General features: G+C 49.2%; 1 protein-coding gene across 1 annotated transcript in view; it reads left to right on the top strand.

The window, feature by feature from the left end:
- LAMA5 (laminin subunit alpha 5) overlaps positions 1 to 15232 on the top strand; it is a 115327-nt gene that overhangs the window by 95490 nt on the left and 4605 nt on the right. The window contains exons 55-77 of the mRNA XM_031951721.1: positions 1499 to 1653; positions 2442 to 2583; positions 2772 to 2874; positions 4027 to 4140; positions 4761 to 4940; positions 5674 to 5822; positions 6498 to 6674; positions 6882 to 7018; positions 7549 to 7702; positions 8372 to 8505; positions 8648 to 8810; positions 9148 to 9270; positions 9515 to 9666; positions 9915 to 10047; positions 10496 to 10639; positions 10921 to 11051; positions 12482 to 12649; positions 12768 to 12900; positions 13011 to 13156; positions 13250 to 13442; positions 13804 to 13962; positions 14114 to 14273; positions 14388 to 14521. Coding sequence (XP_031807581.1) covers positions 1499 to 1653; positions 2442 to 2583; positions 2772 to 2874; positions 4027 to 4140; positions 4761 to 4940; positions 5674 to 5822; positions 6498 to 6674; positions 6882 to 7018; positions 7549 to 7702; positions 8372 to 8505; positions 8648 to 8810; positions 9148 to 9270; positions 9515 to 9666; positions 9915 to 10047; positions 10496 to 10639; positions 10921 to 11051; positions 12482 to 12649; positions 12768 to 12900; positions 13011 to 13156; positions 13250 to 13442; positions 13804 to 13962; positions 14114 to 14273; positions 14388 to 14521 — 3384 coding nt within the window. The remainder of the gene's footprint in view (positions 1 to 1498; positions 1654 to 2441; positions 2584 to 2771; positions 2875 to 4026; positions 4141 to 4760; positions 4941 to 5673; positions 5823 to 6497; positions 6675 to 6881; positions 7019 to 7548; positions 7703 to 8371; positions 8506 to 8647; positions 8811 to 9147; positions 9271 to 9514; positions 9667 to 9914; positions 10048 to 10495; positions 10640 to 10920; positions 11052 to 12481; positions 12650 to 12767; positions 12901 to 13010; positions 13157 to 13249; positions 13443 to 13803; positions 13963 to 14113; positions 14274 to 14387; positions 14522 to 15232) is intronic.

The following is a 15232-nucleotide window of genomic DNA, read 5'->3' as shown; positions in this document are numbered from 1 at the left end:
CATTTATCATGCTACATAAGAAAAATTAGATCAAAAAGGAAAAAAATGAGAAAGGAAAAAAAAGCAAGCAAACACAACAAAAAAAGTGAAAATACTATGTTGTGATCCATATTCAGTACCCATGGTCCTCTTTCTGGATGCAGATGGCTCTCTCCATCACAAATCTATTGGAACTGGCCTGAATAATCTCATTGTGTCCATCACAGTTGATCATAGTATATAATCTTATTGTTGCCATGTACAATGATCTCCTGGTTCTGCTCATTTCACTCAGCATCAGTTCATGTAAGTCTCTCTGGCCTTTCTGATGATCCTGCGGGTCGTTTCTTACAGAACAATAATATTCCATAACATTCATATACCACAATTTATTCAGTCATTCTCCAATTGATGGGCATCCATTCATTTTCCAGCTTCTAGCTACAAACAGAGTTGCCACAAACATTTTGGCACATACAGGTCCCTTTCCCTTCTTTAAGGTCTCTTTGGGATATAAGCCCAGTAGAAACACTGCTGGGTCAAAGGGTATGCACAGTTTGTTAATTCTTTGGGTATAGTTCTAGATTGCTCTCCCAGAATGGTTGGATCTGTTCAGAACTCCACCAACAATGCATCAGTGTCCTAGTTTTTCCACATCCCCCCAACATTTATCATTCTCTTTTCCTGTCATCTTAGCCAATCAAGTCAATCTTAGCCAAGTGTGTAGTGATACTTTGGAGTTATTTTAATTTGCATTTCTCTAAATAGCAGTGATTTAGAGTATTTTTTCCATATATTCATTTAAATAGATTTGCATGATGTACTTTGTGGATAAATTACAAGTGGGATTAGGGACTAGAATAGTTTTGTTTTGGGGGGATTTTTTTTGGTCCAGAATAGACTTATGATTTTATTGGATTTAATGACCTTAGGATGAGAGACTCCTATCAAAGCTGATCAGCATCTGCTTAACAGCTTACATTCTTAGAAAACATTGCCTACATGAAATGAAATCATTTGCCTAGGTTCACACAGCCAGTGTATGTGAAAGGTGAAGATTGAACCCCAGACATTCTTGACTCTTGAATCTAACTTTATCCAACATGTATTGTACTAGCACAAATAGTATTTAAAAATGTCCACTACCAACCCATTTCCATTCCACTTTGGGAGCAGGCCAGAGATTCAAATAGCTCTCAACCCCTTTCAGAACCATTCATGGAATAAAGAGCTCCCTCCCCTCTTAGCACAGAGGCCCTGCCTGAGATATTACAGATAATCCTGAAAATGGATAGCCTCCTGGTGGCCCAGGATAGAACTGTTTCTGAGAATTTTTGCGCTGTTTTGCATTTATAGACATTTGCATGTTGAGTTCATTGCAAAAATCAGGCAGCTTTCGAGGAGCCATTTTAGTGATTGGGAGAGGTTTGGGAAGGCAGGGCAAAGGCCTGGGAGACTGGCGTTGGGCTGAGCTATGTCTTTAAAGGGAAGCCTTGAACATGGTTTTGTCTTTCCCCAGGAGTACGAGCGTCTGGCTGCCAACCTGGATGGTGCCCGAACCCCCTTGACGGAGAAGATGCAGAAGTTTTCTCCTGCAAGCAGCAAGATTCCTCTCGTGGAGCGGGCTGAGGAGCATGCCCGAGAGCTCGACCAGCTGGCATACAACCTCTCCAGGTGAGGCAGCCCCTGAGGGAGGAGTGCCAGGGTTGTTGGGCCATGGCCTCTGCTGGAGTCCGGCCAGGGAAAGGAGAGGACTTGGGGATGAGACGGAGTGGTCAAAAGTACCCCCAGCCTCCCTGAGCATTCTGACCCCGGCTCATCTGGTCTTCAGAGCCATACGCTGAGGTCAGTGTTATAAGGACTAGAAAGGGAGGTGTAAATAGTAATGAGAGTCCTGGCGTTACCTTTGATGCTTCCCTGTCCACGCTTCCTAGCTAACCTGCCACCAGTTCCCATCAGCTCTGTCTCCAGGGCACTCTGCTGGTCATCGGAGATCCAGAGATGAAGATGAAATAGTTTTGTCCCATAGAGTTTATATTCCATAATGAGAGACAGTGCGAACACAAATAGATATAAACAAAATTGAGCTTGGGAGACTGGGGTTTGTGTCTCAGCTCTGCTACTTAATAGTAGACATCGTGGACAAGTGACTTTCCTCTCCTGGAACTGGATTAGACAGGCTTGAAGGCCTGTCAGCACTGTGCATGTAAGCTTGGCAAAAACCAAGCCGTCCGAGGGATGTGGAATTGGTCCTCGATGACTTTCTGCAGGAAGTGACTGGGTTTGGCTTTGGGGGCAATGAGGGTTGGGGTCACTCCTCCTGGGGACCCTGAATCCTGACGGCTGGCCAGATCATGCTGAGCTGAAGTAGTTGGGGAGGCCAGAGGATCATAGCAGAGGGCAGTGAATGGGGAGCTCCCTTCGCCACCCGAGGCCTGAGCTCCCTCTGCATCCCTGCGCAGCATCATTCGCAGCACAAACCAGGATCGGTTTATTCAGCGAGCAATTGAAGCCTCCAATGCTTATGGCAGCATCCTCCAGGCAGTGAGGCAGGCCGAGGAGGCCGCCGGCCAGGCCCTGCACAATGCAACCAGTACTTGGGAGGTGAGTGTCTTCCCCACGGGCTCTGGTGGGCCTCAGGCTGCTCTTTCCAACTCCAGGATCAAGGGCTGGTAAGAGACGGGGGAAGAGGTCTTTGGAGGTTAGGCTTTGTTCCCTGCCTCCTCTCGGGTCCTCAGGGAGTTGCATCCCTGGAGCTCCGAACCCGCCTCCTCTTCCCTTTTTGTCCTCAGATGGTCGTTCAGGAAGGCCTGAGTGCCCGCGCCCGGGAGCTCCGGGAGAACAGCAGCATCCTGGAAGAAGCTGTCCGTGACCAACAGAGGAGATTGAACGGAGGTGAGAGCCCGAGGCCAGGGCTGCTTGGCTTGGGACGTGGATGGGCCAGAGGCCGGCTGGATTGGCACGGCCGTGGGTGATGAGGAACAGGCAGGGGAAGGGGGCCTTTGTCAGAAGGTGGCTGATGTGGGGCAGCTCGTGTCACCTTTGTCGGTCCCTTGTGTGCCTTCGTCCTCTCTGTAGAACTGGGGGCACATGCCTCCTGGGCTGGCATTGCATTCATTTATTCAAACCCAGGTAAAAAGGAAGTTGGGTTTTAGAGGTGTTTTATAGTGTATTTGTGTGTGTACATAGGAATCCCTGTATCATGTTAAGTATACGTCTCTGCTTTCTGTGTCTCTGTATCGTCATTACTGGCAACATAGTAACTAATATTACATGGCACTTTTAAGCTCTTGAGACATTTTATATGTCATTTATCTCCTTGGAGCCCCATAATACTTCCGTGAGGTAAGTTCTACAGGACAGATATTATCTCCATTTCAGATGAGGAAACTGAAGCTGAAAGAGAGCAGGTGACTTTGCCCAGAGTCACAAAGCTGACTAATTATCAGAGATAGAATGTGACCCTAACTCCCTCCTGACTTCTAGTTCCATGCTCTTCCCCCTACACATGCTTTAAACAAGCTTATGTTTGTGTATGTATTTATTCTTCTGTGTATGTTTTTACCTACATATGGATTCTTTGTTGCTGTGTGTATATATATCTGTGATCAGTGTGGCTTCATCTGTATCCGTGTGTATATTTATATGTTTCTTTATATGTAGCTGCAAGCTCTTTAGGGACAGCACTGTAATTCTTTGTATCCTCAGCACCTAGGACAGTACTCTGCACATAGTCAATTCTCAATAAATTTGTGCTGAATGAAATTAAAGAGTGTGTGTGTGTGTGTGTGTGTGTGTGTGTGTGTGTATGAGAGAGGCAGAGGGAGAAAGAGAGGAAGAGACAGAGACAGAGAAGGAAAAAGGGAGGGAGGGAGGGAAGGAGAAAGGGGGGAAGGGAGGAAAAGAGGGAGAGCAAGAGCACATATGTGCATCCTCTTTATCACTGTGCCTTGGTTCCTTTGCCTCCCTGAGGAGACTATAGCCTACAGTGGCTGTCAGTTGAACCAAACTTTGTGCTTACAATGATTCCTTGGCCTTTCTCTCCAGCCATTAGAGAAACCTTGCAAGCCTCTCGGACTCAACTGGAAGAAGCCAAAGCTAAGAAGGATCATCTAGTTGCCCAGCTGAAGGGTGTACAGAGCATGCTAGCCATGGACAAAGGTGTGTCTGGCCTAGGCTCCCCCATCATTCCTTAGGACCCTGCATTTTCCCCACCTTTGGGGTTCCTATACTCAGTCACCTATGTCGGGATTAGAGGAGAGAACAGTGACCAATAATTCCCATTTAGGAGTTTTCCTAGCATACTGACCTGGTAATGGGCTGGTAGGTGACTTGTCTTTATTTGCCTGATTACCCCAGAATCCTGATTCTCAAGTAGTTTCATTGCAAAGTCACCTACTCATCACTTAGACAGTAAGGTAGCATGGTGGCTAGGGCATTGGAGTCAGAAATACTTGAGTTCAAATTCTGCTTCTGACACTAATTATATGCGCTAAGGTGAGTCACTTAGTCTCTCTTTGCCTTATTTTCTTCATTTGTAAAATGTGGAGGTTGTAATTCCACCTCTAGAAAGCTTGGTGACCTCTGAAGCTCTGGTCTACATATCTTTCTTTTTTATCTTGGGAGTATTTACCTTGCTATCATAATCACCTCATCCCCAATTTGAAATAATTGGTCCTTATCCCTTCAGTAAGTATCCCTTAGCATTAGCCAAGACTATTTCAGAGCAGTTTGAGAAAAGTTGGTTCTTGAAATATTGAGCTAATGTTTACCTGTCCTAGATGATACAAGTGAGAAAATCGCCCGGGCCAAGGCAGTGGCCATGGAAGCCAATGACACAGCCACACAGGTGGGGGCCACATTGAGGGACATGCAGAAGAACCTGCATCAATGGCAGGGACAGTACGGGGACCTGAGAAGCCAAGACCTGGCCCAGGCTATGGAAGATGCTGGGAAATCAGGTCAGGAAGCTGGGCTGGGCCGGGGCAGGGAAGAGGCTGGGAGCAGGGAGACCTATGTTTTAATGTTGGGCCTATCTTTCACTCATTATATGCCTTTGAACATATCATTAATGTAGGCCTCAGTTTTCTCATGTTTAAAATGTAATCAAATATACAAAATAAATAAAAATTAATTTAGAGGGAAAGCCCTAGTAGCTGGGGGGTGGGGGGAGATCAGGAAAGGCTTCAGATAAAAAGCAAGACTTAGGCTGAACTTTAAAGAAAACTGGGAATTTAAATAGGTAGAGGTGAGGAAGGAATATATTGGTATGAGTAACAGCTCATAAGATTGGAGAATTATTTTTGCAAGTGAGCAATAGCAAGAACATGGACAATTTAACTAGAACTTGATAAATCTGAGTAATGTTTGGAAAATCAATAATTAGGGTGGGCTTAGGGGGGAAAGATAATCATTTCTGTTTTGGACATGTTATATTTGAGATGTTACAGGAAAAAAATTGTAATTGATGTTATATCCAGATTGATGTAATATCATTTATCTTTCTTATTCCACGGTGGGTAAGTTCATCCTCCTGTGGGCAAGACGATTCTGTCCTTTATATAAAGGGAAGCCATTGATGGTCCCCATTCCCTGAGCCTGGTGGGTGAGGGTCAGCTTCTCCTTTTTGTTCCCACTGACCACAGCTCTCTGAAGTATGGGTGTTTCATCTGTGGGTTCTCATCTCTCCTGCAGTGTCCAGTCTGGAGAAGACTCTGCCTCAACTACTGGCCAAGCTAAGCCAGCTGGAGAACAAGAGAGGCCAGAACGCCAGCTTGGCCCTCTCCAACAGCATCTTGCGGGTGCGGGAGCTCATCACCCAGGCCCGCAGTGCTGCAAGCAAGGTAGCGATGGGGGTATCGGGGGCAGGCAAGGGAGCAGGGGCTTGGCTAAAAGAAAGACCGGGGATGGTGCTAAGGAAGAAGGGTCAGGGGGAAGAAGCAGGAGGGGGGAGCCAAGCATCTGGGACAGCTGGGTGTGTATCCTTTCTTAGATAGTTCCTAGTGGGTGCCCTGAGCAATTTATTTTTTTTTCATCCTCAGTTTCCTCATTTATTAAATGAGTATAATAACACCTTTCTCACAAGATTAGTGTGAGGGTCAGAGAATATATTTAAAGGGCTCAAAAGGACTATATAAATATGACTGTATTGTTTTATTGAAGGAACAGAGATTCCTGGGGCTGAGAGAGGATCCGAGGTATAAGATCCCAGCTGAAGTTGGTGACTGCTCAAGCTCTGCCCAATAGGCCTTTAGGAGGAGGAGGAGTCTGTCCTCCATGTCTGTACAGTGGTCCTCTTTCTGTGCTCCTGGCAGTCTGGGGCCTGGGCCTAGTCTGTAATGGAGTAGAAAGGGCCGGGCTGGTACCTCCAGCCCACTGTTGTCCTCAGAGGGGTTCTGGTTAGGGGGTTCAGCTGGAGTGTTCCTGCCCAACTTCGGGTTCCTCAGGGCAGACCGCCAAAGACGATGCCCTCTCCCTCCCAAAGCCCAGCACTGACTGACCAGGCTTCCTCCAACCAGGTGAAAGTGCCCATGAAATTCAACGGCCGCTCGGGAGTGCAGCTGCGACCGCCCCGGGACCTACAGGACCTGGCTGCGTACACAGCACTCAAGTTCTATATCCAGAGCTCAGAGCCTCCTCAGCAGCAGGGCCACAATGGCGGCAGCCAGTTTATCCTCTATATGGGCAGTCGCGAGGTATTTGGGCAGGGGGAAGAGCCAGCCAGCCGCACATCCCCCAGAGGCTGAATATTTGCAGGAAGGGACCCTGGGGTCTTGGGCACTGGAGTTTATTATCCAGTCACCAGATCCCCAGAACCCCAGATCCATTTGGCTGGGGGAGTGGGAGGGGAAAGGGGCGGCTCATGCCCCGGGTAGTACATCCTTCCCCGATCTGACCTCCAGGCTTCTGGGGACTACATGGGAGTGATCCTGCATGAGCACAAGGTGCAGTGGGTTTACCGGCTCGGGGAGGCGGCCCACAGGACCCTGACCATCGATGAGGACATTGGAGAGCATTTTGCTACTGTCAGCATTGACAGGTCTGTACCTCACCCTGCCTTCCGGACACGAGCTCTTCAGTCCTTCAGAGAGAGGGGCCTCTCATCTGGAGAAGTCTCCTCAGAGGGTAGGCAGTGCAAGGCTATGAAAAGAATGCCTGACTGGAAGTCCGGAGGCCAGCCTTCAGCCCTAGATTTGCTACTGAATTGCTGTGCTAATTGGACAAATCACGCCTGCTCTTGAATCTTTAGTTTCTTCGCATGGAACATGAGGAGGTTGGGTTTCGTTAGCCCCAAGACCCTTCTGGTTCTAAAACTATGATTCTAGGATTTCTCTTGGTCATCTCTGACTCTCCACTGTTAAGCAAGAGGCAGCTTGGGCTAATACGACAAGCTCTTGCTGCAGCTCAGTCTCAGCTTAGCCTCCAGTTGTGAAATGAGATAATCAGCCTTCTGTGGGAAAGACATAGGAAGGAAAGACAGGACAGAAAAGGTGAGGGGAGAGGCTAATGGTGGTGGATACCAGGACCTGAATAATCTCTAGGCTCCTCTTTTTCTTTCCTCTATTCTAGGATTCTTCAGTATGGTCACATGTCTGTCACAATGGAGAAGCAGATGGTACATGAGACCAAGGGAGATAGTGTGTATCCTGGGGATCAAGGTCTACTCAACCTGAGAGCCCAAGACTTTGTCTTCTATGTGGGAGGCTACCCTTCTAACTTCACAGTAAGCCTGGGAAAGGACCTCATGGGATCAGAAAGACAGAGGGAGAGGAGAAGGGGGAGACAAAAATCCCATCCTGTGACCAGTGATGTACAAATGAACAGATACTTCTGTTAGACTCAAAACAATCAACAAAAACAAAAACAAAGTTAATTCAGTTCAACAGTTGTTTATTAAGTGTAAGGCCTTGGGAATACATAGCTAAAAACTGACAATCTGTCCTTAACAAGCTTTTACTCTTCTAGAAGGAATATGACATTACAGATAAAGGAGAATGTTAGAGGGCCAAGACAGCTCAGACAAAATGATGTAGAGAATTTGAAGAGGGGGACAATGTTTTTAGCTTCATTAAAGGGATGGGAAGGAAATCAAGGAAAGCTTTCCTGTTGAGCTGGGCTTTTAAACAAAAGGATTTTGAGAAGCAGAGAGGAGGGTCCTCTCATTCATCACACTGCCTCTTGACAGACAATTCTCAGAGAAGAAAATTGTGAGGCTTCCTCCATCATCTCTCCTCCTGGCAGAAATCCTTCAGGCTCTTGGCATCTCACCTGTACCCACCCTCCTACAGTCTTTTCCTCCACTCTGCTATAGGTTGGGAATGAAGCCCAGTTGCCAACCGTTCCAATATAATCAGGGTATTGTGGTCTCTGATTCTGCTTTGTATCTCTTCAGCCTCCCAGGCCTTTGCGTTACCCTGGTTACCGGGGCTGCATTGAGATGGACACTCTGAATGAGGAGGTTGTCAGTCTTTACAACTTCCAGAAGACTTTCCATCTGGACACGGCCGTGGACAAACCCTGTGCCAGGTACATGCCTTCCCCACCCTCCCCTTCCCGCCCCTTATCTATCGCCAGTCACCTTCTTTGATTCTTGGAGAGTATAAGTCAGAGCTGAGAGCCACTGGGCTTGGAGGGAGGAGGGAGATCTCAACCTTGTCTCTTTGACTAGATCCAAGTCCACGGGAGACCCCTGGCTGACAGATGGCTCCTACCTGGATGGCACGGGCTTTGCACATATCCATTTTGAGAGTCAGCTCATCAGCACCAAGCGCTTTGAGCAGGAGTTGAGACTGGTCTCCTATAATGGTATCATCTTCTTCCTTCAGTACCAGGTATGGTCACCGTTCTCCCCACCCCTTTCTTGATTTCAGGCCTATTGACCCTGTTGATCAGTTGGGAATCCATCACATCCAATCTTTTCATTTTCCATGTGAGGAAACTGAGGCAGAAAGTGGTTAAGTGCATTGCCCCAAGGTCATAGAGATTGCAAGCCCTGAAGGTGGAATTTGAACACAGGTGCTTGACTTCAGAGTGGGTGCATCTTCCACTCTACCTAAGTGCCTTCATCCATTTCCTGTTGCCCCTGTCCCTTCTCTTCCCTCTCTCTCCTAATCTCTCCTCTGCATCCATTCTCCTGGGCTCCCTTCTCACTTTGTCCCTTCCTCTCAGGACCAGTTCCTATGTCTGGCTGTCCAGGAAGGACACCTCATCCTCTACTACGATTTCAGCCATGGACTGAAGGTTGCCACCCCCCAACAGGAGCTGACACCCCTTACCTCGTCCAACAAAGCGGTAATTTGGCCCCTTCATCTCACTTTTCCTCATCAAACTAGCCATATATTCATTTACTCTCCTAAGAGATGGGGATGAGGATACAGGAATGGCCCCCAGATGTTCTCCACATGAGGAGATGGGGCCCTTGGCTCCTAGACCCTGTCCTATTTTCTGTAAGGAACTGGGCCATGAGGACCTTAAGATGGAATGAAGCTCTGGGACCCTGAGAGCCCTGAGGATCTCTGCTTCTCCTTTCCCCTAGATCCAGATTTTCATCATGGGTGTGACTGGCCGAAAGCGGATTCTGGTCCGAGTGGAGCGAGTATCTGTCTTCAGCTTGCAGGAGGATAATTTGCTGGAGAATGCCGACTCCTATTACCTGGGAGGAGTTCCTCTGGCCCGGCTTCCCCCGAGGTGTGATATGTCTCCTTCCTCCCACTCCCAATACAGCTAGCCCAGTGTGGGAGAGGCAAAGGTTGTGAGCTGTAGGAATTCAGAGGTGGGAGGTGTACTATTGTGTCAGGTCTTGGAAAGGAGAGGGACAAGCTGAACCTGTAAGGAAGGGCAGGTTCTGGGGAGATGGAGGGGATGGGACAATATCCCAAAGTTGGGAAGTCATATAAGGGAGCAGAAATCTCTCAAGTCCTGTCTTCCCTTCTCAGCCTCAGGTCCTTGTTCCCTACTGGGGGATCAATCCGAGGCTGTGTGAAGGGCCTGAAAGCCCTTGGCAAATATGTGGACCTGAAGAGACTGAATACAACGGGCATCAGCTCAGGCTGCACTTCTGACCTCCTGGTAAGGGATCTGCTATAGATGAACCTTCCGGTTTTCCATTTAGCTCCTTGACAGCCTGGGACTGGGGCTCAGGCGACCTGAGTTTTAGTCCTATTCCTTTCTCCTTCTGGATCTCAATTTTCTTGTCTGAAGAACAGCAGTGATAGTTCCCACCCTGCCTTTCTCGTAAGGTAGTGAAAATAGATGGAAGAAGTTGACGCCACGGAAGGTGTTTTTGCTCCACTTGAATGACCCATATTCCACTCTGACTTGTAATCCTTGCTAACCTCCCTGGGCCTGGGTTCCTCCTCTATGAAATAGAGGTTGGATTAGGAGATCTCTGAGGTCCCTTCCATCTCCAGGGTCCCGCAGGTTGTTTTGTGAGGCCCATCTTCATAACTTCATAACCCTCTGGGTAGGTGTGAAGGTGGGGGGTGCTCGGGCCTGACCCGCTCTTCTCTCCTTCCAGATTACACGGTCCATGACCTTCCACGGGCATGGCTACCTGACCTTGGCCCTCAGAGATGTGCCCCCTCTTACTGGAAACTTCTACACGGGCTTTGGCTTCCGTTCCACACAGGACAGCGGTCTTCTCTACTATCACGCCTCCCCGGTACGTGACCCCCATCTTGAGAGTCCTCGGCCCAAACCCAGAATCACTTGGGTTCCCCTACTGCTCCCTCCTCTCCTTTCCCACTCTATCTCTCCATTCCCTTGCAGAGGCAAGGAGGCTCTCCCAGGCCAGGCCTTCAAGGGGTGGGGGTGAGCTTGGTGACACAGGAGAGAACTCCTTCCCCTTTCCCAAAGCCAGGGGCCCCCGTGTGCTTCTGGCCCTGTTCCTTTCCCGCCTTGGGGGACTTTTTGCTGATCCTATGCTGTCTGCCCTTGTACCAGGAGGGCATTTTCCAGGTGTTCCTGAGACAGGGTCGAGTGACTCTCAAGCTCCTTCGGATGGAGGTCATGACAAGAGATGCTTATGCTGACGGGGTCTCACACTATGTTGCAGTCTACAGTAACAGCACAGGGTGAGCTATCTGAAGCACTCCGTCCCCTCCCTCCCCCTCCCACTTCCCATCCTTCCTGGGAAACTCAGCTCTGGTTAGCAATTCAGAGGGAGAGATGAGGAGTGGTACAAAGAGCCCGGACTGTTCTGCTCGCCTCTTCCTCATCTGCAAAATGGGGATAATAACCCTGCCTCCTCTGTCTCACAGGTTGTGAAGATCACCTGTGTGAAAGTGCTTTTCAAACTAAAAAGCCTGTAAATTCTAGCATTTTCTTGTGCTAGGTGATGCAGTGGGTAGAGTGCTGGGACTGAAGTCAGGGAGACCAGAGTTCAAATCCAACCTGAAATGAGATGATATTTGTAAAGCACTTGGCAACAGGGCCTGGCCAGTGACACTAAATGAATCCTTCCTTTCCTCTCTGACATTTCCTTTCCTTCCCTTTCTGTTCCTTTCCCTCCTCCCTTTTCTCTCCTTCCCGATACTCTGATGCTTCGTCACGGTGGAGAGGTAAACACTGATGCTTGAAAACTGTGTCAGGAAGGCCTAAGCTCTGGCTCTCCTACAGGATGAGAAGGGCTTCCAGCATGGTCTCAGTGATGGTTTCTGCTTATCTAAGAGCTGACTAGAGCTAACTAGAGGGACTCATGTCTGGGCAGAGGATTGGCCATCATGTGATGAATGTTGTCCATTGAAGCTCATGCAGACCTACTACTAATACAGAGAGAGCTTTGGTCTAAAGAGACTACCTGTGCTAATGGGGACAGGGAGCCCTAAAGTAATTTTAAATTATTATTATTATAAACAGGTAACATTTGTATATTATTTTACGATTTGCAAAACATTTCCAGAGATTCTCATTTGATGCTCAAACCCTCTGAGATTTGAGTTATCCTCATTTGACAAAATGAAGAAACTGAGGCTGAGAGAGACTAATTACTTAACAGTCTCACAGTTAATAAGGGGATGAGGGAAGATGGAATTTATTTTCCTAATTCTAAGTCATTGTATTATTTCAAAGGACAGTGATATTACTGAGCTAGCAAACATCTCTTTGAATTTAGTAGATATTGTATACATTCTGTTTCAACAAATTTGTCCCTTTACCTGTATTCTATTGAGTACTAATTCATTCAACACACATTTATTGAGCACCTGCTGTGTGCAGGGCCGTGTGCTCTGCTACATTCTGGGTGAAACAGATTTAAATAAGAATTTAAATAATTAAGGATTGAGAATAATTATTTATTTAAATAAGAATGTCCCCATGTACAGATTTGGTGGAATTATCTACTAAATATTAAACATCTACTTTATGTGTCACATTTGGGGGGGGGGGACCTATCCTTTGTACAAGTCCTTGTGGATGGAGATTGTGGGTTGAAATGGTATTGTGGAGGAAGGACTGGGTGGCTATGAGAAACTGCCCATCTCACAAAGACTTCTCCTCCCAGCGTCTGGCTGTACGTGGATGACCGCCTCCAAGTCACAGAGCCTCAAGGGGGTCGATCTCGTCGTCAGGCCCCAGCCGAGGACCCTCCTCGCTTCCTCCTGGGGGGGCTGCCCGAGTCCCCTGCCTTCCAAAACCTAACTGGCTGTATCAGCAACGTCTTTGTCCGGCGGTGAGTTGTAAAGAGAGAGGGGCCGGGCCAGGGCCTCCACACCGTGAGCCCGGAGCTGGGGGTTGGCCCACTGGGGGTGCGGGGTGGCTCTCTGTGATGTTGCATTCTGGGTCCCCAGGGTATCCGAGGCCCAACACGTTGTCGACCTGCAGCAGAACATCCAGAATATCAACGTGACCACAGGCTGTGCCCTTCCGGATGAGCCTCTCCAGCTCAGGGTCTCCCCAAGGAAGTTCCGAAGGAAACCCAAGGTGAGAGTTGCTTGCTGATGAGTAGCTGAGAGGGCAGAAGAGCTGGGAGCAAGAGAACAGAAGGCTCCTGTCTTTCTGCTCTCTCATCGCCCCCATCCTCTGTCCCCCAGGCTGCTCTCCATGACCAAGAGATGCCCCCAGACTTTGCTTGCCAATTCCCCACCCATCCCCAAACCATCAGCCACGCCTACCAATTTGGGGCTTCTCCTGCCAGCCGTCTGGAGTTTGCTCCCCTCCCATTCTCTTTCCAGGAACGGTAAGCATCCTCTCCCTTGGGTAGTTCAGGGTGGGAGGCTGGGGGTATCAGAGGAAGCCGAGTCCCTGAACACGACACTCTTTTCCCACCCAGGACTCACTTCTCTATGGACATCCAGCTTCGCTCACTCCGTGGACTGCTTCTGGCTGTGCCCGCTGCCAAGTCGGGAAGCCCCTTCCTGGCCCTCTTCCTCAGTCATGGCCACTTCATCCTCCAGGCTGGAGGCCATGGGAAACCTTTTAGAGTCCGCAGCCGCGAGCAGTACAAGCCAGGAGGCTGGCACACGGTAAAGTACACAGGGTGTCAAAGTGCTCCCCAGAAACCGCTCTCCTTCCCCCCAGAGAAGCCCAAACAGACCTGAGAAGTGGGGAAGTTTCTGGGTTCCTTCTAGGAGCCCGGAGTTCTCCCTCTTTCCTTTCTTGGCTCAACTCCTTGAGAAGTCTGTCTGCCCTAGCTTCCTCTGCTTTCTGCCCTCTTTCTCTTCTGTACCATCTGCAGCCTGGCACCCAATGGCATGAGAATCTCAAATGTAACATCAGTCCAGGTGCCCAGCCTGGGGCAGGGGGCTGCATGAGGCTCCACTCGGTGCTTATGTGTCTTTTCCTGAGGAAGATTGGAGGATAGTCATCTTCTACCCTCCTTCTCAGGTCTTTTTCAGCCGAGAGCAGAATCGAATTCAGCTGGTGATCGACGGTCTTCGGGCTCAGAGCAGTGAGAGGTCTCGTGCCCGTGGAAAGGCCCTGCTGGGCCACGGACCTGTCTACGTGGGCGGCCTCCCCTCTGGCCCCAGCTGGACTCATCTCCCAGTAAGAGAAGGCCCCTGTCACACGCCGCCATCTCAGCTTGATGCTTTTCCTAATTACACCCTCCCCCCTTCCTCCCACTGCCCATCCATCCCGCTTTGTGACAGAGCCTCGGTCCCTCAGGTTCTCGTAAGTCACACTGCCTTTCCTCCAGGAAGCAGCTGGCACTGGCTTTAAAGGCTGCATAAGAAACCTGAAGATGAATGGGCAGCCTTTGGAGACTCCCACGCAGCTCCATGGAGTGATACCGTGCTACACTGGGACCCTAGAGAAAGGGCTGTTCTTTGCTGCACAGGGCGGAAGTGTTGTATTAGGTTTGTGAACTCTTTCTCTTTGGCTTTCTTTGGGCCCTGGCTAGTGCTGGGTGAGAGGTTGGGACTGGAAGCATCGAGAGAGCCTCCTGACCAGGCCCTCTCCATATCCCACAGAGCACCCCACAACCTGGGGGCCAGACCTGGAGCTGGTGTTAGAGGTGCGTCCGAGGGCAGCAGTGGGACTTCTCTTTCACCTAGGGTCCACGCAGGGACCACCCTATATCAGACTTGAAGCGGATGGAGACAAGGTGAGTGGGGACAGAACAACTGGGGCAGCCCTGGCCTGGGAGGCCGTCTCTCTGCCCTGAGGGAGGAGGCCGGACAGCCCAGTTACGTGTTCTCACGCCACAGCCTGGCACGGAGGTGACCCTCCATGACATACATAAGGCTGTGCCAGCAGCCTACTGACCTGGAAAGTCTATTTGTTGGCCATCGAGTAAGGGCCAGCCTCGCTTGGCCTGGAGAGGCCATCACTGGGTGGTGAGCCATCAGGAAGGAAATGTTTCTGGTCACGGCAGATTTGTGAAAACGTCTAAGGCAGGCAGGAAGAGGTGCTTCCACACGGGCAGAAGGTACCCAGAATGAGGCAATCACAGGCCCCAGCAACTAGTGAGCCTTAAATAACATTTCCTGACTGGCTTGAAGCACCAAAGATACTTGGTACTTTGGGAGATTTCAACCTTCTTCATGCCTTAATGGTCCTAGTGCATTACCAGAGCCAAAAATAATCATCACCAGGTAACCTCACCTTCTTGGTAATGAGGTTCTGAATTTTCCTAAGCTGGACAGAAAATATAGTCCGATTCTCTCTTTCTCCTGAAAACTAGGCCCGAAGCATTTCCATGTTGGTAGAATCTACTAGAGCTGCTTTGCAAGCATGGCCTTTTTAAAAGCCTGAGACACCATCACCATGCGTGATCACCATACTTGTCAGGCGTGTAAGGGATTCAGTGTAGGAA

This window comes from Sarcophilus harrisii, chromosome 2, assembly GCF_902635505.1.
Source record: "Sarcophilus harrisii chromosome 2, mSarHar1.11, whole genome shotgun sequence".
Classification (NCBI taxonomy): domain Eukaryota; kingdom Metazoa; phylum Chordata; class Mammalia; order Dasyuromorphia; family Dasyuridae; genus Sarcophilus; species Sarcophilus harrisii.
This window is presented reverse-complemented; position numbering and strand designations above follow the sequence as displayed.